This window comes from Radiomyces spectabilis (assembly GCF_025331425.1).
Source record: "Radiomyces spectabilis strain NRRL 2753 chromosome Unknown BYT42scaffold_3, whole genome shotgun sequence".
NCBI classification, from domain to species: Eukaryota; Fungi; Mucoromycota; class Mucoromycetes; order Mucorales; family Radiomycetaceae; genus Radiomyces; species Radiomyces spectabilis.
In genome coordinates, this window is record NW_026251928.1 from 99,612 (window position 1) to 120,112 (window position 20,501).

Genomic DNA, 20,501 nt, shown 5'->3' on the forward strand with positions numbered 1-20,501 from the left:
AAGGAAAAAAAAAATTGAGTGGGCTGCAATCCTCAATATTCAAAAGGCGGCCCAAATAAAAAAACAGTCCGTGGCCGGGGATTGCTCGCAGCCCATCACTTGGACACCAAAGTCCGATCCGTGATTTCACTGTTCATGCTGATCCACAACAATCTTTTAGCCAAAGACCCTTTACCCCAATATTCAGTCAATAAGTCAAGCATGCCTCTTGGGAATCGGAATACCTATCTTTGATAGAATACATCCAATTGCATTAAACAGTATTTTACGGTTGGTGAAAAATCGGTGTGTCTAAACAGCTTGTCCATTGAGATCAAAAACTTCGAAAAGATATTACTATAGCGACTCTTGGCTATAGAGTTTACTATGATGTCCCAATTCAATTACATAAGATGACAGAGCGTCTCAGCAGTTGTGATCAGCCGCGTGCACTTTCTATAAAGCCAAGTATCTGACATAGGTAGTGAAATAGGCAGATTGCACGACCAAGTCAAGAGAGACCCAAAAGCCATAAAAATCCATACCGTTTTCTTTTCTTTTTCTTTTGTGAAAAATGCACATAGCATAAAGAAAAGTCGACAATTATGCGTGTAAATCAGCTGGAAACATGCGTTGATGGTGAAATAAAGAGTGGGATGCTGTTGGGATCATATCATTTTGTTTGGTGCCTTAACGAATCGTGGATCACGATCTGGACAATGATAATTGTGTTGTCTTGATATTGTTGAAAGTGATTTGGTTCTCTCATGGGCGACATGATCTCAACCAAAGAATGGGGAGTCCTCAGAGGTTAACGGCACCGGCCATTGCCAAGAAGCAGCAAGTCGCTTAAAACAAAACAAGAATGCCCTGCAATACGATTGTGCGCACGGTGAATAAAACTGAAAAGGGGACCGTCCATGCTTGTCTGAACATGCAATGGGATTATCAAGAACCAAGACCATCAGATCTGAGATGGTGCCATTCAAACTTTTGATGTGAGTGACGTCATTTACTGCCAAAAACTGAAAATGTCGGTCATTCTTTTAGTTTCGCAACTTCACTTTTTTTTATTTGCACAGCATCCCAAGTTCGAACCAATATGCCACCTAAAAGAAAAACACGAGGTGCCGCAGCAAAGCAAAAGGAAGAAACCGAAGAGAGAGATGTTGTAGAGGAAACAAACACAGAAGTAGAACAACCCAAGGAAAAACGACGTCGGACATCGGTTACATCCGATCCTTCTCGCGACACAGATCCAGTCGAGAAATCCACAACAGACGACCCACAAGACAATACAGATAAAGCATCACCCGCATCAACTCAAGAAAGTGAAGCGAAAGCAAGCAGTACGCTAGAAGCACGAATGGCAAAACTGAAAGAACTCAAACGACGAAGGGTAAAACCAGCAGATTGCAAATTTGCCAACCATTGTTGAATGTATCCGACAATTTTTTCACTTAATTGATTTCTTTCCATGGTAACAGGCAACGGAAGTAGAGCAAGGCAATCGTCGTGATCGCAATCTCGAATTCCAGCGTAGCAAGGAAAATCCCCGTGCCGAGGCACGTAACGAACGAAAGAAGCAAGAAGCATTGAAGCTGTTGGAAAAACAGGTACGTTCGATTACACCAAGGAATTTAGTGCTTACCCGCTAACTTTTTTATTTTCAACAGCAAGCACAAGATCAAGGCGAGGATTACGAACGAAAACAATTCTGGAAATACTCAGCCGAATCTGTGGATGCTTGGGAGAAACGCATGGCAAAGAAAGCTCAGCGAGCGAATCAAGGCTTCACCGATCACGTTCAAGCCGCTCACAAAAAATATCTCAAACTGATTTCAGAATTAAAGCCGGATATGACCGCCTATGCCGAGAAGAAAATGGAGAGTATTGAACGAGCCATTCAAAACGGCGAAGATCCTTCCGATATCATGGCCATTGTAAACAGTCTCGATTACGCATCCATGGATGACAGACCTTCCCAGGAAGCCATTGACCGACTAGCAGCCGAAACCAAGAAACAGTACGTCGTCATTTTTTTCTTTACTCTTGTTTCCTATTTGAGATGACATGGCGGTTTTCCATGATCCTCATCATTGTCTCTTTATTATTATTGTGATAGGATTCAACGACGAGAAACCCGATCGCGTGATCGTAAAGAAGCCACAGATGACATCTCATGGATCAACGAGAAGAATCGTGTCTTCAACCAGAAGATTGCTCGATTCTATGATAAATATACAAAGGAGATTCGCGAGAACCTTGAGAGAGGCACTGCGTTATAAAAAGGTTCAACATTCGAAAAAACCTATCCACTTTTTTTCTTTTTTGGCTCTGCTCAAAAATAAACAACGCCTTATTTCCTTGTCAATGGTGGCGGTACTTTGCATCTCCAAATGACAAACGGTGGTTCGGAGCCTTTGCCTCGGAACCCGGCTGTAGTTTGCTTCTGTGGTCGGCAATGGCATAAAAAGTTGTCTGCGTTTTCTTGTCGGACGGCTCCAATTCCCCCTTGTATCACAGCCACTTGCGGGAAGTGACGATATACCAATTGAGATGCAAACTGAAGGGAGCCAGGGGAGGTGAATATGGCTTCTCACAAGTACGTGCCATGTATAAGCTTACCTGCAAGCCTTGTTCGTCATCATCGCATACCACAAGATGATGCTTACGATTTAATTTTCGTAAAATAGTAGCGTAACTCTTTAATTGTTCAGATTGCACATTCATAGAGGATGGAATATGCTCCTGGGAAAATCTGTAAAAGCGGATCAGCTTATTTGCCATCATTTTTGCTTATGTTACCGAAAACTTACGCTTGTTCAGATCGTATGTCCAACAGTAAAGAAGAAGAGAGAATTCTATCGATATCCTTTACCGATATTCGAGGAGACAATTCCAGCATCTTGGCTCGAGCATCTCGTACCACTTCATTTGAAGGCTGCAATCCAAAAAGTTAGCTATTGGTATGTTTAAAAATAAACGGGTTGTGTATCAAGTACCTGAGATGAGGCATCGACGGCAGACGCGGCTGATGGGTGGCCACGCGCCACCAGACTCGGTGGAGTGACTTTGCACATACTCATGGCACTTTGGACGCATTTTTCAATATCCACTTTTGGAAAGCTCTCGGAGAACAGGACAATGCAATCGTTGAATTCGCTCGACAACAGAACATCTCGTATTTGCCGCAGGATAGCGATCCCCGCAAATAATGGCAAGGAAGAAGGACCCACCAATAACTTGTCCCACAAGTGATATATTTTGTCCAATGGGAAAACATCTGTCATTCGCTAAAGGTGAGTCTCCTTTTTTTTTTCTTCGTCGTCCAATCGTTGACCAAAACTTACGCGTAAAAAGAGTAAGAAACCAAGGAATAGCGTATAAATCGGGCATAAAGGCAATGCTATCCAAGTGACTTGACAGTTCGGGATCATGATAGCTTAACAAATGACGAAATACGGCGAGGTATTCTTGAAGGATGGCGTAATTGTTCGGTATGAAGAAATTGTTCAGGAATTTGGGGATAAACTTTTGCAAACAGGCAAAAGCTAATGCTTCATCGTTGAAATTTAGAGTTAAAAATGGAGCACACAAAGAATCCAGACCTAGAAAAAGAAATCAGATGCACGAAATAATGACTACAGGCTTATGACCCACACACCTTGCCAATAGACCAGCTGTTGATTGGCTGAAACCCAGGCTCGTAAAAGTCGGCGCAGTTTTTCATGGCCGGTAGAGGAAGCTAAAAGCTGATTGTACTGATGACATCGCGGTACATCCACTTCAATCTGTAGAGGAATTTCACAATCACAAATGGTGAATAAGGCATAGAGTGGGGACACCCTTTAGGTATTATATTACCTGTCGATCGGCGATAGGGTCTATTTGTTTGCTGATTTGATGAAATGCATGTTCGGTGTCACCTCGGACACCGAGAACGGCCGCCCAGATTTTACCACGTAATAAAGGTGGAATGTCCACTTTGGCATGGTGCAAAATCTCTTTTCGGGAGGCCGGGTATTGTCGTAGCAAGTCGGAGAAGAGCGCCAACCGATGATATTGATAATTCACATCTTGTTCGCGTAAGAGAAGAGGCAGTTTAGGGAAGGATGACTGGACAGGCGTAGAGGGGGCAGGACTGTGAACCGAGAGAGAAGAAGACGATCCTGTTCGACTCATCGCCGTGTGAGAAGAAGACCGTTTCATCGGTGTTGTAGGAGTTGCCATAGTGGTTGGTTCCGCGGCAACAGTCATGGACGGTGGAAGCGTCATTAGATCTTCTGTGAAAATGAAATCCGCATCGAGCTCGGCACTGTCATTGGCATCGGAAGTCAAATCACTTTCGGTATCCAACAAAAAGTTGACCTCGCTTTCATCCACCACCATAAAGAAATCCGCATCACATTCGAAACGATCAGCATGACCAACGTTACGACCTTCCTCGAGCCGTTGGTACAGCTCCTTGAATCCCAACACATTGATGGTGTCCGAGTATAGTTGAGCAATATCCGTCGTGTTGTTGCCAATCTCGAGATGATCATTGACCAGGCATACACGCGGAAGACGCTCGATCACCGGAGTTGACAAGAAAACGCCCCGCTTGAGAAGGTCGAGTTCCACATCCCCGCCCGCGAGTTTCCACAGATGGTATATGTAAGAAATGGGTAATCCTTGCAATGCATCTTTTGCTGGATTTGCTTCATCGGTCTCTTGCGTTTCCTCTGGATCGGGATCCAATGCATCGGATACCAATATTGGGCCCTTGTTCCAGGGACTTTCTTGCATATGCCGTTGGCAATTCAATAGGAAGTCGGTAGATAAAAGTTCCACGATCGAAGCACGTTTGGACACGGAAACTTGCAGACATTTTAAAATGAAATGGTGAAATGCTTTAAGATCGTCGCTTGCTTCCTCTTCGGAGAAATCGCCTTGCAAAAAGGTAAGTACACTCTTGTTGATATCGAGCGTTTCAATGCCCTCGTGATGCCACAAGGTATCTGCTGCATCATTTCCTGCGTCGGCACTCCATTCGGCACAGGTCATCAACGAATCAAAGATTAATCCAACGTCTGAAGTAGTCCAAAAAGAATGACGCATGTATTGTTCCAACAGAATGATTCCCAGCGCCCATACATCTCTCTGCGTATGCTTCACATTAGTCGCCCCAATTCCACCAGTGATACTTTCAACAGAGAATGGCCTACCTTGTCTTGGGCGACGTTAGCTGGAGCGGTGTGATCCAGACATTCACATGCAAGATACGGTGGATAGCTGAATTGAAAAACCCAAAATGAATGAACGGCAAGTTCAGCAAAGGCTTATCGATAACTCACTTACCCAATTGGGAAATCCACATTTTCACCACCTCCTGTCATATAAAAAAGACCGTAACCAAACAATTTTACTCGGCCCTGATATGATATTTGTCAATATGACGGGCGTTTTAGTGTGAGGAAAAAAGAGATTCAATGTACCTGAGAATCCAGTAGAATATTAGATGGTGACAGACAGCCGTGGACTATCCGGTGTGTTTGTAGATATTGAAGTGCTGAGCAAATTTCAAAGGCCCATTGACTTAGCTTCTGTATGCTGGTAATTTGCTGGTAAGTATGGTGAAACTCTGCGACCAATGTGCTGTGACCCGGTTACCTTGTCCTGGACGGATTTTCCGCGTTGACGTTACGCGTCTTTTGTAAGGAGCAGTCATGGTACTCTGACACTGTAAACAACCTATCTTTTTATGCCATTGTCACCCTGGCTGTCAGCAGTCGACTTAACAATATCAAACTTGTCATTCAGCGTACCGTATTTGCCTCGGTGGATATCCACATATTCGCACAAGTGAGGGTGACGAAGGGTCTATGTCACAAAGTACAAAGTGGACATGGTCATTAAGTATGATAACAAAATCTATGTAGAACGCATGCTTACTTTCAAGGTTTGAAATTGGCCAATGATCTGCGATGGAGCTGAAACGGCCAAATGACCCGACTGTGCCAATGCTTCGGAAGACCGTGCCGAAGCGACAAAGTTGCAAGAGGCGAGTTTGGGAGTGGATCCAGAAGAAGAAACACTTAAATCTCTTGCATTAGCAAACATGGCTATATATATGTTGACTGTGACGATAGTTCAGAAAGACCACTGGCAAGTGGTGCAAGTGGTGCAGTTTTAATCGCTAAGGCCAACCCAGCAAAGGTGGAAAAAGATATCATGAAATTGCCACTTTTTTTCAAGGACCGCCTTGGCTGATTTTCCCATCAGTTACTGTACAGTTTAATTGAAAAAATCTGGGTAAAATTTACCGGGAAAAGCTTCATAAGCAAGCGAAGCATTAAAGCAAAACAGCAGCTGCATTATGCAACTTGGAAATCCGTGCAAACTGCGTCTGCTATAAGATATTCCAGATATCCTCTGAACTCTAATGAAGTGTTTGGTGAAGAAGTAACAATAATTGATCGTAATCAGAAAGATATAAATTATATGGAGACGACATTTAGTAAGAACAAAAGAAAAGGGGAGGTGGGATAATAAAGGCATGAGTCATTAGTTCTGTGATCTATACCTGCTTATAGTCGGTGATGGATCGTTATATCTGTTGATAAAGAAAACATTTTATTCAATATGCTTTTCGGCATTTGTGACCATCTGTGACCAAGTTCACAAATTTGTGACCCCGACTTGGAATACTGAGCAACCAGGAATTCCCGAATCTCGCTTGAACCCTACAAGAACGAAATTTGACATTGAGCCATCACAGGGCCATCAGCCATTTTCTTCTTGAAAATTTAGTGGCGCCATTTGCTTGATACGAAATAAGGCGCAACCTTTTGTTCACTGCAGCGAAAAACGATGGGTAAACATGGCGTTTTTGCAAACATAGTTTGTGGGACATCTTTTTATAGGATACTTTTTCTATTTTCCTTTCAAAGCTTGATGAAAAATAGGACATGCATTATATGTTATCGTACAGTACTAAAATTTAACAGTATACGTAATGGATGGGCTATCAGTTTCATTCTCGACGCTGGAAGCCTTTCCGACTCTTTGTGACGAGGATACGATCTTTCACTTCGCCTCGTGTGCCATCGATTTTACTCTCCCAATGTGTCAGTTCTAGCGTACGCTTACTCACTTGAATGGACGTAAAACCATAGCCGTTGTATCGAAACGCCGACCAGTCAGCGATAGACGATGTATTCATGGCGTCGGGACCTTCGTAATTGCCAGAGTTGCCAGAGATCACCTGGAAGTACGAGGGTGCTTCTGCATAAGACGTCGATGTCCGTTGATTTTTGGCTACAGGGAACGTGCGTTCATAATTGTGACGATGACCGCTGTAGAACCGAGAAAAAGTTGAAATAAGATTTACGTCCGTGATCCTGCAATGGCGCATGACTTACCACAGGTACAAGTCGACCTTGTGTTTCAAGAAAAGATCTTCTAATCCGCCGAAGTGGCTCGTATTCAACTGGGGATCGATAAAAGGCCCATGACGCAAAAACTCGGCCTTTTGGCTGCAATCGGTATGTTCTTGGGGAGTGCAGTATAATGGACGATGGCCCATCACAACAATCCAACTACGCAAACGTCGATTTTGGTTTGCCTTGGTAAGGTCTGCTTCTAACCAGTTCAGCGCCGTCTGCTTTTCCTCAGAAGTTCCATCGAAAAGTACTTCTGTATTGATAGATATCAGATGCAACGCCTTGTAATCGATGGAGTACTGCATAGGATTGTCAAATCCAGATCCTTGATAAGGAACAATACTGAATCTAATCACATGCGCCATAACTAAGTTCACAGGTGATTGCATTTCCTTGCCAAGTCTTTTTCATTGGTTGCTTACCTGTTTTTGTAGTGCGAGAAATTATAAGCGCTCTCGTGGTTGCCGGTGGTTGTCAATACCGGGAGGTTGGCATAGATAGGTTGGACAAAGTTCATGTAATCATCGCCCTTTGTACCGTTGAAATCCGCCATATCGTAGCCTTGATCGCCGAGAATGGCAATGAAATCATGCTTGTCCATCGCGCGTTGAAGATTTGCCATAGAAACAGCATTGGCCACCCCCTAAGATCAAAGAAACTTTCTTTTAACCATGACAATTCAAATGAAGCGAAAATTTAAGCACGACATAAAATGCAGCAGGACGATAGTAGTGCAAGAGACGTAATTTTTTCAATGCATGATGGCTCATATGATATCATTGCAAAAGAATGAAAACGGCTTTATCATTGAATGACGAAAAAAAAACATACCATATCGGCTGCAACCAAAAAGCTGAAATCGGATTTTGCTGAAGGTGCTTTGACAGTATATATCTCGGACCATTGTTCGCTTGTGGTATTGTCTTCTGAAATGGTGCCTACTTGATATTCGTACACAGAGTCTGGTGTAAGCGGCTCAAAATTGAGGCTGTGATAGTAAGTTGTGCGGTTGGCCAGCCCGCCATCCACAAATGCCCACGACTAGAATACGAAATGATAAAATGTCAGTCCAAACAAAATGTCTAACCTTCCTCATGTCCCTCCGGGAACCTGGAAGATTGATAAATACCTGACTATCCTGTATCAGAGTTTCATTGCCGGATGATCCTGTGGGCCAATACTTCAATTGAGCGGTGGTAGGTGCCTCCATCGTGACAAACTGAACACGACTGTAATGTCCGTCGTTTATCCACGATAAATGAATTTGCTGGGGTTCCAGCAAACTGTACGTTCGGTTCCATGCTCCCACTTGATTGTATGCATCCGCGAGTACAATGGAGCCAGGACCACCGGGGGCGCCCGATTTTGCTTGGCAGCTGATATTCAAGAAAACAACCGAGAGAATGATTCGTAGCACAATTTGACACAACATGCTTGATATCGTATAGTAGACGGTGGAACAAGAGCAGTTGCACAAAAAAAGAAAAAGAAGAGCGGGAGCACGGTCTTGAATGCGAAAAATAGATAATTACAAGGCAGATCGGGTTTTCTCTGTGGCTATCTAAAATCAAGAAAGCATATACTTTTTTTTTTGGTTCCCTCTCCTGTTAGGGATTAAGTCAAAATTTTGAGAATTAGTGCCTGTTGTTGTTGTTATTGGGAGAAAAAAACAAGTAGGGTAAAAAGGGGGACCATATTCCTTTATAAACCAAAATAGATTTTTGAAAAATGCAATAAAAATGCCTGCAAGGAAAAAAAAAAGCAAAAAAAAATTCCTTCAGCTGTGTAATGTTACTGCTGCAGGGTGATTTCCCGCCCCTCATCTAGTCCACGCCTAGTGTAATTGGCCTGTCAGAAATGGCTGAATCGATATACGGAGATACTCGGTCAGATTCCACCAGTGAATGATCAATGATAGTATGCTTATCTTTTTTTTTTATTTTTTTATTGCCAGATTACGGCGGCGGTTTCGTTATTTTTCTACATCCTCTTGTTCCCTGCTGATGGCCTTGCATTGTACCAATCATGTGGCGTTTCTACTTTATATTGCAGAAACTTTACTTTGTAGAATTCTTTCTCCTGCATCTACGAGGCGGTTAATCAATCTTCCTGTTAGAATGAAATAATACAACCATGCTGACTGTTTATCTGATCCTCAGCAAATTCATCATCAATCAAAGAGTATATACGACGTGAGAGCTGTCATTATTTATTTTTATTTTTCCTTTATTGGACTTTAGGTTTTACAATAGGTAACTATGTATAGGCAAGCATAATATTTAACAAGATAAACACTTCTCATGATGAGAAAATAATAACCACAGAAGAATGAAACGGTTTACAAACATGGACACAAAATAATAAAACAGAGTTGCCGACGACGGTAAACACGAGAACAACATTCGCCACATTGTTTTTTTTTTCTTTCAACGCAGGTCATCATCGTTGTCGCTACCACCAATAGAAATCTCTTCATCTTCGTCTTCGACGTCCTCCACTTCCGTCAAGGCGGCTGAAGATGAAACACTCTCAACACATGATGCCTTTGTTGCGGCAGGGGGTCGCAAGCTGACTTGATGCTCCACCACTCGATTCACTATACTTTCATCATCGGTCGGTCCCACCTCTTGGGTTTTCGTATCATCGTCGATCAGTTGCAACTTGCGCTGAACCTTTTTCCCAATCGGTCGTCTCGGCGACATCCCAGTCACTGCATGAGAAGGGTTTAAAGCGCCATTCCATGATGCCGATTTCTTGATAACGGACGCTGTCAGCTTTCCAGCCGGACTGGGCCGTCGCAGATCATGCGTAGTAACGGGTGAAACGTGCATTGCATCATTGTTTGAATTGCGCTTGTGGATTTCGGGTATAGGACGACGTCGACTCTTGTGGAAGATCGTCGGTGGACGTACCGTCCATCGGTGGGATGGAGGTGGTTCCTGGGACTGAATAATTGGACTGCATGCTTTAGACATCATTTCTTCCAGATCCATGGAACTTCCATTGTCCATGGCTACAATCGCCGCTTCACGCATTTTCTTCATGTGATGGCGTACTTCTTCCACATCTGTATCTGTGTCGGTGTCGTCATCGGATGGGTGACTTGCATACGACCTGTCAAAACGTCGTTTGGATCCACGACTGGAGGAAGCCGGATGGCTACTGGTTGAAGAACACGGTACCACCAATACTTCACGCGACAAATCATCCTCGTGTTCCTTATCAAACAAACCGAGTAATGGCGCTTTCGGCGTGACATTGCCTATTTCGACCATCCGCTGCGGATGCTTGAGCATCAACTGTTGTAACTGTGCAGCTGTTGTGTTGTATGCAGTCGTCGACCGGGAAGTAGGAGATAAACCACTGGGTGTATGCACGGATGAATTACGGAGTGCAGCTAGTGCAAGAGCTGTCAATCGTCCATCTCTTGGTTTGGGTAGCACAGGAACAGAGATCGGTAACGGGCAAGGAAAGTACGTTTCGATATCGTCACTCAAAAACGGGCCCAACCGATGCTCGATCGAGCAAGTCACTGCCAGCTCTTGAGCTCGACGAAGCGGGATCCAAGTGCCAAAGAGTGGGCTCTGCCTTTTCGGGACTCGCACACGCTCCATTTCAAAACTGAGAATCATGCTTTTTTCGCTCTCCGTTTCAATGCCTCCCGCGGTTAAAAGCGTCGTTCCGTTGATGAACCCAGAATCCAAACGCCGCATTAATCGGTACTCCGGACGGGTGTCGGTCTTTAACAGGATAGCGATACAAACCGCCACATTATCCATGACGGTGATAAACATGGGCGGATCCGTCGGTACTGTCGTATTGATCACGACAGATTGTTCCTTCATTCCTTTGGCAGGATTCGATAAAGCCGATGGCGATGGCGATGACGGAGCGTAGGGAGCCGAAGGTGATGCCGTCGGTGAAGCCGGGGCAGAACTGCTTTGAGTTTTCAGAAGTGCTTCTAAAAAGGGAAGTTTCGCCAATGCTGCCTTAACATCAAAGTAGCTGGACCCATTCGAGGAAGGTGCACTTGATGTGGTATTCGACTTTGACAGTTGCATGTATGCGGCTAATGATTTGGCTAAATCGATGGTCGGTGCTAGATGTGCAAGGCTAGGTATGGCCGTAGTGATCTGGTGCAAAGCAGACAAGTTAAGGTTCGGCATGTTTTTGGTGAGATCATCTGCAAGCGAAGGCGGAGTGGAAGATGGGGAGAGTTTGGTCGGGAGATTAATGGGAGGTGCCACGAATGAGTCGATGTTTACACTATTGTTTTTGTTTGGTTGCAATGAGGGCAAAGAAGATGCAAATGTCGTGGATGTCGCAGAAGATGATGCTTGTTTATCAGCCTCGCCAAAATTTACAAACGCGGTCGGGTCTAAGGGAGTATCGAGGGAAGGTGGATCAATGGATGATGTACGATTAGATTGCATGATGGCTTCCTCCGTGGTTAGATCTTTCGCCGATTCCGAATCCGTATCCGAGTCTTCTAGCTTGCCGTCTGCTTGACGGAGGATGGTTACAACCAGAAGGGAAATAATTTGGGAACACGATGTTTGCTATTGACGAGATTTACCTGCATCGGACAAAGGATCATCCTTTAGGAATTGACCAAGTCCCGGTGAGCTCTCAATTTCATATTCTTGTACCAATTCCCGCGCTCGAGTCAAAGGGATCCTTTGAGAGAGAGAGAAAATATGAGTCATAAAATTAGAATTCATGCACACTGCATATTTCCATAAAAACAGCGTTACTCACCAGTCACCGTGGCATTCAGTAGGTCCTTGAGTGATTGAAACTACGCTGTGTCCGCGCTTCCATTCTTCATCGGCATCAAATGAACCTTCACCCACCACCGGACATGCCGCCTTGCGAAGTTGACTTGCATTCACGTAATCCTGCTTGAGATACGAGAGCGGTTTCGATACTTTCCCGTGGTTCAACCATTTGATGAACCGCAGCACCTTTGTACCAGGAACATCCACAGGTGATTCAAGTTCGTAAAATTCCATATCATCATTTGTTCTCTTTGTAATGGTGAACGGATACCGACTGTCCAGACAACTGTAGCTTGTTTTGTCCTCTTGGCTAATTTGCGGTTGTGCGGATGGTAACGCTACCGGATCCTTGGTAACAGGATCGCGTTCAGGTTCGACCGAGGAGTCTTGCCCTGACACCGGAACCGGGGAAACCAGGCTACCTTTATCTGTTGGAAACGGTGAAGTGACCCCTATTTCTGGCCATGACCGCCTTCGGGTCAAGGAAGGTTGTCCTTGATCCGTGTCGTCTTGACTGGGAGGATTACATGCTGCTGCGCCACGCGCGGCACTGGATAACAAGACTGTTTGTAACAGTGAGCTTTCCTTCGGTCCCAGCATGGCCGCGGAAAAACTTTTGCGATTGGTTCGTGCTGATGTACTTGGAGCGTGATGATGATTGTTACTACTGCTATTACTATTATCATTGCCGTTGCCATTGTTGAAATATCGATCTAGTTCGGCTACGGAGATGGATTCTGGCGCGGCGATGTTTAATGGGATATGATCACCCAGCGTCACGTCCGAAAGATACGTCGTATCAAAATCTTGTTCAAAACTGTAAGGCGTCCAAAAATCATTCTCCCCCAGTAAGCTGGCATTGAATGACAAGGACGGTTTTCGTCCGAATATATTGGATGACGGATCTGAAATCGATAATCGATGGGTATTCAACATGCTGGGTCGCCGATTCACCGTCAGAGTATCCCCAAAATGTTTTTGTTGTTCTTTGGCTGGCGCGGCCTGCAATGGTTGTTCAGGTAGATTCACATCGAAATTGACCATCTGTTCATCGCCCTTGAGCATTTCTTCGTAATAATCCGAGTACTCCGCTTCGCTTTCATCCTCATCGGAAACATCCATCATGATGGGCGGGGAGGGAGGCACGGAGCCGGAAGGCAGATCTCTAACCGAGTTGAGTGAAGAGTATAAGGAAGAGGACGACGAGGAAGAAGATGAACGTGAAGAGGAAGAGGGAGATGAGGCTGTATCGGGTGACAATGGTAAAGCGGTGACCGATGGATGACGAGCAGGTGGTTTAGGATATGGTTCGTTTTCTGCTTCCTCATCGGTATCGTGCAATTTCTGAGAGTCTGTCTCTGAATGGCGTGAACGTTGCCTCTTTCGAGAACGTCGTGAGGTCGAACGTGCGGTCAGTGGGGTTGGGCGGGGACGTTTCGAGCGAGTGGTAGGTTGACTAGATCGACCTTCGGATTGAGGCGATGCTGCCGGTGAAGTCTGTGATTGGATGTTGGCGGAGGAGGATGCATCATCGATTGGATGGGGTGAAACAGCTGCGGACGATGACAAAGCAGCGGCTGGCAAGTTGTCTGTGGCAAGAGAGTAATTGATTTTTCTTGAATGCTTTTGATCAATGTGCTTTTCTAGCAAGGGAGGTCGGGGAGGATTATGTTCTGCAGCTCGTTTAAAGTGTTGTGATATTCGTGATGATACGGTAGCAAAAGGCGTCGCACCACTATGTCAATAGACGGGAAAAGAATGAGATCAATCTATTTGAAATGCTGAATCATTCCTTTTCTTTTTCACTTACCCTAACGTGGCATATTTATATTTTGCAATGATATTCGCTAGTTCCTTGGGAGAGCTAGGTTTATTGCCCATTTTCAGCAATGCCTTGAGAATGGCGGTAAAGACCTTGTCCTTGGCATCGTCAGGGTGAATGGAGGGTAAAACAGGTTTGTCTGGGTCATTGTCGGCATCAGGAGTTTGTGCAGCCTCACTATTTCGTTTATCTTGCGCTTCTGTTTGTGGCATGGTTTGAACAACTGTCAAACTGAAGAGGAAAAGTAGTGGTTGACAAAAACCAGAAAAGGAAGGTCAAGGTCAAAAAACAAGTGACAGCTGCGGAAAAGAAAAAGAAAAAAAAATGATTTATTCATGTCGGAGTTGGACCCGTCGCATGTTTGATTTGACAAGATGTGCCATGTTCGACAATTTTTTGTAAACCTTCTTTCTCGGTCCGCTCCGATCATCCAATGTGATTCTTTCCTACATCAAAACGCATGGTGTTAGCCTTTTAAAGCACTCCAGCCCAGCCAATCATTCTTGAGACTGAGTAGTCCGCTTATGGAGCGGTTTCCCTCGTTTTGACTTGCACCAACAAAAAAAAAAAAGCTGAATTTTTGTTGTATGCTCGGAATCGTCAGGATTCCGCTTTTTTTTCTTTTAATTTTATTTTTAAACCCCCAATTCCCAACTCAGTCAGTGAATGTACAAAACGTATTCCCGCTTGATATTCCTTTTTCTACAAGCGAGAGTATGCAATGGATGCAATTGGACTTACACTTGAACTTGCTGCAGTATTGTCATGCAATGATCTGCACCATTTTTCTCTAACCAGTGTGGAACCGTAGAATCACGTCATGCGGTTCAGCTGTAAGAGGAAGCATCGACTATTAAATTGGCGGCGATTGGATTGCATTATGTAATAATTGCCTGTAATTCATTCTGGAGCAAAATCTACTACAAGATGCAAAAAGCGGATTGATAGTGCTCTATAGGTAACATCCAGTGTGAGTGAAGTGATGGAGAAAAAAAAAAGAAGGGTAAAGAGAGAAAATAGTGGATAGAATGATACAATGAGGACAAGGAAAGAAAAAATGAGACGCTTTTTTTTTCCTATAGAAAATTATATTCGGGGAAGATTATTTTGATTTATCTCTATTCTTTTTCTTATCTTCGTGTAAGCGTTTTCGGTAAGCGAGACCGAGGGATTCAATGGAAGAGATGATAAAGTATCCAATCATCAGTGAAAGAAACGTATTCCAGATAATTCCCAAGAAGTTATTCTATGTGTTGAACATGACGTAGGATGAGTGGCCCGATTCCAATGGTGGTGTGCCATTGTCATCACTCACCTGTTCCTTTCCTAGTTCGTCTGCTGATCGACCAATTTGATGTCGCTGCTCCCGTATCATCCTTTCAACCAGACTGTGTAATGCAGGTACATAAGTATCGAGAGCGTTTAAGAAATTGGACAATGTATCGCCCGAGAACGCAAGGATCACAATCATTGACTAGAAACGCATCAATTTTTTTTTTGATTTAGCCGCCGCCAGAGTCAATCTTTCTTCGTCACACGCAATGACCCATTGCATTACCTGAATTGCTGCTTTGACCACGGCTTTACCAATAAAAGTGGCTCCAAAAAAAGTGGCAAACGGTACAAGAAAATGGCCACATGTGATGCCGGCGAGATCAAATAGAGGATTGGGAATCGAGGCAAACAGCAAAATCCCGAAAAATCCAAGCCGTTGCATAATATGATAAAGAATATACGTGAATTTCTCTTTGAAGCTGCGATCATGATGCGGTTTGGCCAAGCCAGCTTCGAATTCCGCCAATTCCTCACTCTTGCCGCCCGACAAGGCCACTGGAAACAGAACAACTCAGGATCAGCTGGTTTTCCCCATCTTCTTTTCAAGAATTTACCTGCTCTAGCGACAAAGTACGGTGGCAACTCGCCCAAGGCGGTTCCTGCGCCCCAAGCAAAGCTCTCCCATTGCACACGACGATAGATTGTCCACAGTGATATTGCTGCGGCATTGATGGATGGGTCCAATTTCTCAATATCCGATAATCGACATTGCAAGCGATAGCTGTCATGGGAAATAGGGTTGAATAGCGATCGTGTCTCTTTGTCAGTCATGGTGGGGATCTTTTGATTAGGGCAAAATGCGCAATTTTTCCTTACCTGGTAGGATCCCTTGTCAGCCGATCAGCACTGTGACACTCATAAGCTGCCATTGTCACCTCCACAATGTACGGTCCGAGGAACAGAAGGAAGGTATGCAGACCGGTCCCCAAACCTATCGCGGAAGCGACTCCCAATAATATCCAGTACCCATACCACAGAAATTGCTGTTCGAATGTTTGCATGGCCTATGAACGTGCAATCTCAGTTTTACCGTTCTCCTTTCCTAAGATATCATCTCTAGTTCCCCTGTTCCTATTCCATCCCGTTTGGACATGACATGAGTTACATTACCTGCTGATGAGGTCCGTCTGTTAAATAGGTTATATAAAAGAAGGTCGCAAGTAACGACAGACCTGCTGTGAGTCGTCTGTGCCGATAAAAGTACATGAGAGCGTCGCGTGCTTCGTAATATGCGTACATGACAAAGTAAGATATCACCAGGATAGGACTTGTCCATATGGATACTTGTTTATGTTCTTCTTGAATTTCATCTTTGCGTCGGATGATGTAGTCTGTTTAATTTGAGAGGATGAGTCTTCTATTCGAGTCATTTGTAGAGGGAAACCTCATTCTTATTTCACACCATCAAATTTTTCTCCCGGAGCTGCACGACTCGATTTGCGTCTGAGAGGTTGATTGGGTAAATTGGCCAATGAGGAAGGTCTGCCGTGATGTTGGGAGGTCATTTTTAACTCTGAGGAAACAACCAAAGAGTAAGGGAAATCACCTACAATCTGTAAAAGAAGGGTCTTTGTCTTTTTTTTTTTTGAAAAGAAAAAAATGAAAAGGAGAGTCGAGGTTTGACGGATCGATTGGCAGAAAGATGAGAAGTCTCGGGTTTTGACCGATTTCGGTGGTCGCCATCTTGCGGTGTCACGTCCGGTCATTGTCTCATGTGGATTTTTGCCGGGTTTTTTTTTAATGCTTCCCTCACTCCCGGGTTCGTAATATTGGACTTGCATGGAACCTCCCGGAACAGGACTCAGCTCCAGTCAGACACGTGAAAAATGTAATGAAAAAAAAAAGTTATCAACGTATTCCCTTCCCATATCCAGTCAATATCAAATCGCTCCTTGTCCAAGGTTTTCAATCGAGCTATTGTATACCGTACAATTGCTGTATTGATCCATAGAAGCTTGCTGGGATAATAACCTCCCTCATTTTTATTTCGTCATCTAGACGCTTATTACGCTCTTTTCACCATATGCTCGCTCCTCACAAACATAAAATATATAATATATATAAAAAATAGTCTATATGTACATATTGATATTAATCGCTCAATGGTGGAAGGTCAGGGACATACACGAAAAAAATTCCCCTCGATGAGTTATCTTGTAATGTGCCACTGAGGGTTGGGTTTCTGGCGAAAAACGAGTGAGTGAAATTTTTAGAAGCCCGATTTTAGCTTTTTTTTTTTTTTTTCCAGTGAGCATTTTCCAAGTGTCATCTGGCTCGATTTGGCACAGGTACCCCACTGAGCACCCTACTACAAGATACTACTATGCATGCCGTTTCGCATAATCAGGCAAAGTAAGCTTTGGAAAATAATGGCTGTAAAATAATACAAAGGCAGGTTCATGAGATTTGGTGTTTTCTCCCAAGGACAGATCCCGACCAACAAGCGATCGCCCAGTCCTCCGAGGGTCATGATAATGGAACCGATACCATTTCCGCACTTCAGCAAGCCAAAGCGAAACTCGCCAAGAATTCGACGAATCTAGAACAGCTGAGGCAGCTTTTGCTTGGCCAAGTTGACCCTGCTTCCCTTCCAAAGCGCAACGTTAACACGAATGCTGACGACACCGACTGGCCGTCTTTATTGCGCGCTCGTGACGAGGAATTGAATCACATTCGTGAAAAACTGAAACAAGCAGAAGAAGCATTTCAGGTGTTGAAGGAAACCACGGACGAAGACCGACATCGACTAATGACGTGTCATCGCATGGAAGTGAATCAACTGCATCAGCAACTGGAGGCTTTTCAGACATACAAACAACGAGCGACGGAGCTCGATGCGGAAAATAAGGAGTTGCACGCGCAAGTTCAGGAACTGGTTGATTTATATAACGAATTGGAAGAACGGCACGCTCGAGAAATGCAACGCAAAGTGCAACTGGATTTATTGGTTCGCGAGAACGGGGAAGAGCTAAAACGCGTCACCGATCACGCCATGGATCGCGAACAGCAAATGGAATCCATGACAAGAAAAGTAGAAAAACTCCAACATCACATATCATATTTGCAAAAAATCATGAAGAAAAAGGATCGTGAAGAACGGTCGGAAAACTCTGATATACGAAGCGAGCGTTTCGGTTTCGGCAATTTGCGGAACCTCTCCAAGTTGCATATTGCAGAACCTCGTCCACTCTCTTTTGCTCAGCTGTTCTCCGAAAAGCCGTACGATGAAAGTAAAGTAAAATCTTGGATAGAAAAAGTAGAAACACCACCCATGACGACCTCTTATGAAAAATCGCGAAGAACATCCCATCATCGGCAGTCGCCCCTGAAAACCGATCATTCTCGTCACGACCAACAGCAGCCATCCTCACACTCTCCCGCTAATCGAAACACTGCACAATACGACGTGGAAAAAAACAGAGACGCAAGTCAAAATAGGCTGTCCTCCTCCCGAATGTCAGAACAACGCCCATCCTCTCGATCTTCGATCCCACTATCACATAGCGCACAGCAAAGACTCGATGCAGTAGCTGAAACGCATCAAGACAATCTGAGCAAAAAGTTGGAAACGTGTCAACAGCGTCTCAAAGATAAAGCGCTGCAGTGCCGTGAACAAGAAGATGTCATACGACGGTTGAACGAACATATCCAATTATTACAACAACAATCTTCAGACTATCGAGCCATCAACACAGAAAGGGAGTCCAAAGTTGTGGATCTTTTGCAAGAATCCATACAGTTAATAGAGGAAAATGCAAGGTTGAAATCGGATATTGGCAGCTTGTCAGATGGCTAAAAGATTACCGTTGTTATATATTTCACTGCAAAATCTATACATTCTGTATTTGTCTCTCAGACATTGTATTCTCGAAAATTCCTTGTACGTAAAAATAGGGTGTCGGGAAGCTTATTGAAGAGCCAACAGGAAAAAAAAAAATACAATCAGTCATTGACAGAAAAGTTCTCCATAGGTTCAATGGATTACAGATTCCTGCTTATTGTGCTGATGAAAGAACCCGCGTCCCCCATCCAGAGTAGCCTCAACCTTGTCCTGCATCGCTGTCTAAACTTATCATATCTTCCTCGGGTGCATTGACAGGTTCCAGTACCTGGCTTGCACTCCTCCTATCACTTCGCTGTGACGGATGAGCAACCAGTTGAGCCATTGCCTTGGTGAATGAGCTTCGCGCCATGGGCCGAAATTCAAAGTACCATCCAGGCACCGTTCGACTATCGAAACTCTGCAGTGTCTCATAAATGACCTATGGAATGGCTGTCAGTATCAGGTGCAGGTAAGCATAAATTTTCCGAATTCATTTGGTTCTGGTATACTTTGCATCGAGTATCGGAAGGTCCGTGAAGGAATAACACATCCATAGTAAACCGCTGGGAATCGCGTATCACGCGTCGGTGTACTTTGGACATGCTCAAAGGCAAATGTTGAGCTCTTCCGTATATTAAAATGACTTGGGTAAAATAGCGTTGATCACTCAAATCCGAATGCCCTGCTATAGTGATCAAGAGATCGTTCACATCTTTTCCAAAAAAAAAAAGAAGTCAATGAGAGTTTTTGTTTGAACTCTCTGTCTTTTTGCCTTTTCTACCAAAGATCTCTTTGTATTCGTGGCATTCTATTCCTTGCAGAGCGACTTCAATCTCGTCCAAATCATTGGAAAATCCAACCCACTAACAGAATAACGACGTGAGATTCTTCTTTTCCTTGACTCCAGACCGCGGATACGTACCCACTTTGCTTTATCTTGCAATAAAACCACGGCGTACTGATCGGAAGAAGCAATGAGTTGGTTCATGGCAATATACCGTCTTATTAGGAAAAGTGTCGTTTCTAATCGCGAACTAGAAAAACACGTATCAATTGCTTGGAACAGGTCGTTTCGCGGTACTGCGTGTGCCTTGAACACGAACCTTGTCTGCAGTAACGAGTGTTGTATACCACCGTCAACCGATGAACCCAACGTCTCTTTCATTTCCAGTCCCACATCGACACAGAAAACCTATTTCTTGAAGTATAAATAATACAACATATATCGCTGACGGATGTTTGTTATTACGACTCTGCGTGGCAATGCATCGACGGATCCAGTCGACTTGCTCGTGTCCATGATCTGCCCAAATGGCACAAGTCAAAATGTGAACGGC

General features: G+C 44.1%; 7 protein-coding genes across 7 annotated transcripts; 2 read left to right on the forward strand and 5 right to left on the reverse strand.

Moving 5' to 3' along the window:
* Nucleotides 1–1,081: 1,081 nt before the first annotated feature.
* On the forward strand, nucleotides 1,082–2,267 carry BYT42DRAFT_611063 (SYF2 splicing factor-domain-containing protein; the record flags this gene model as incomplete). The annotated part of the gene is made up of 4 exons (XM_051571457.1): nucleotides 1,082–1,378; nucleotides 1,467–1,595; nucleotides 1,656–2,005; nucleotides 2,105–2,267. The coding sequence occupies 4 exons, from the start codon at nucleotides 1,082–1,084 to the stop codon at nucleotides 2,265–2,267; spliced, it is 939 nt and encodes a 312-aa protein (XP_051425789.1).
* BYT42DRAFT_216561 (rab-GTPase-TBC domain-containing protein) lies at nucleotides 2,195–6,369 on the reverse strand. The gene is made up of 14 exons (XM_051562571.1): nucleotides 6,288–6,369; nucleotides 5,917–6,230; nucleotides 5,790–5,844; nucleotides 5,635–5,719; nucleotides 5,460–5,574; nucleotides 5,323–5,396; nucleotides 5,190–5,256; nucleotides 3,847–5,124; nucleotides 3,647–3,773; nucleotides 3,333–3,590; nucleotides 2,985–3,265; nucleotides 2,799–2,923; nucleotides 2,608–2,740; nucleotides 2,195–2,545 (listed from the first exon to the last, which is right to left on the reverse strand). The coding sequence occupies exons 2-14, from the start codon at nucleotides 6,082–6,084 to the stop codon at nucleotides 2,339–2,341; spliced, it is 2,973 nt and encodes a 990-aa protein (XP_051425790.1). The 5' UTR covers nucleotides 6,085–6,230; nucleotides 6,288–6,369; the 3' UTR covers nucleotides 2,195–2,338.
* A 392-nt stretch (nucleotides 6,370–6,761) lies between these two features.
* Nucleotides 6,762–9,121, reverse strand: BYT42DRAFT_642272 (Metallo-dependent phosphatase-like protein). The gene is made up of 5 exons (XM_051572580.1): nucleotides 8,536–9,121; nucleotides 8,238–8,447; nucleotides 7,829–8,049; nucleotides 7,386–7,754; nucleotides 6,762–7,319 (listed from the first exon to the last, which is right to left on the reverse strand). Exons 1-5 carry the CDS (start codon nucleotides 8,836–8,838, stop codon nucleotides 6,998–7,000), a joined length of 1,425 nt encoding a protein of 474 aa, XP_051425791.1. The 5' UTR covers nucleotides 8,839–9,121; the 3' UTR covers nucleotides 6,762–6,997.
* A 482-nt stretch (nucleotides 9,122–9,603) lies between these two features.
* On the reverse strand, nucleotides 9,604–14,299 carry BYT42DRAFT_558485 (uncharacterized protein). The gene is made up of 4 exons (XM_051567003.1): nucleotides 13,995–14,299; nucleotides 12,165–13,919; nucleotides 11,983–12,083; nucleotides 9,604–11,907 (listed from the first exon to the last, which is right to left on the reverse strand). The coding sequence occupies exons 1-4, from the start codon at nucleotides 14,216–14,218 to the stop codon at nucleotides 9,833–9,835; spliced, it is 4,155 nt and encodes a 1,384-aa protein (XP_051425792.1). The 5' UTR covers nucleotides 14,219–14,299; the 3' UTR covers nucleotides 9,604–9,832.
* Nucleotides 14,300–14,647: 348 nt separating this feature from the next.
* BYT42DRAFT_558488 (vacuole membrane protein 1) lies at nucleotides 14,648–16,987 on the reverse strand. The gene is made up of 7 exons (XM_051567004.1): nucleotides 16,744–16,987; nucleotides 16,452–16,672; nucleotides 16,158–16,345; nucleotides 15,896–16,062; nucleotides 15,565–15,836; nucleotides 15,322–15,480; nucleotides 14,648–15,252 (listed from the first exon to the last, which is right to left on the reverse strand). Exons 1-7 carry the CDS (start codon nucleotides 16,844–16,846, stop codon nucleotides 15,109–15,111), a joined length of 1,254 nt encoding a protein of 417 aa, XP_051425793.1. The 5' UTR covers nucleotides 16,847–16,987; the 3' UTR covers nucleotides 14,648–15,108.
* Nucleotides 16,988–17,592: 605 nt separating this feature from the next.
* BYT42DRAFT_216748 (uncharacterized protein) lies at nucleotides 17,593–19,410 on the forward strand. The gene is made up of 3 exons (XM_051562572.1): nucleotides 17,593–17,693; nucleotides 17,766–19,221; nucleotides 19,313–19,410. The coding sequence occupies exons 1-2, from the start codon at nucleotides 17,665–17,667 to the stop codon at nucleotides 19,135–19,137; spliced, it is 1,401 nt and encodes a 466-aa protein (XP_051425794.1). The 5' UTR covers nucleotides 17,593–17,664; the 3' UTR covers nucleotides 19,138–19,221; nucleotides 19,313–19,410.
* Nucleotides 19,260–20,495, reverse strand: BYT42DRAFT_216777 (uncharacterized protein). The gene is made up of 6 exons (XM_051562574.1): nucleotides 20,414–20,495; nucleotides 20,268–20,356; nucleotides 20,087–20,198; nucleotides 19,937–20,027; nucleotides 19,674–19,876; nucleotides 19,260–19,603 (listed from the first exon to the last, which is right to left on the reverse strand). Exons 1-6 carry the CDS (start codon nucleotides 20,462–20,464, stop codon nucleotides 19,382–19,384), a joined length of 768 nt encoding a protein of 255 aa, XP_051425795.1. The 5' UTR covers nucleotides 20,465–20,495; the 3' UTR covers nucleotides 19,260–19,381.
* Between the last annotated feature and the right edge of the window lie 6 nt (nucleotides 20,496–20,501).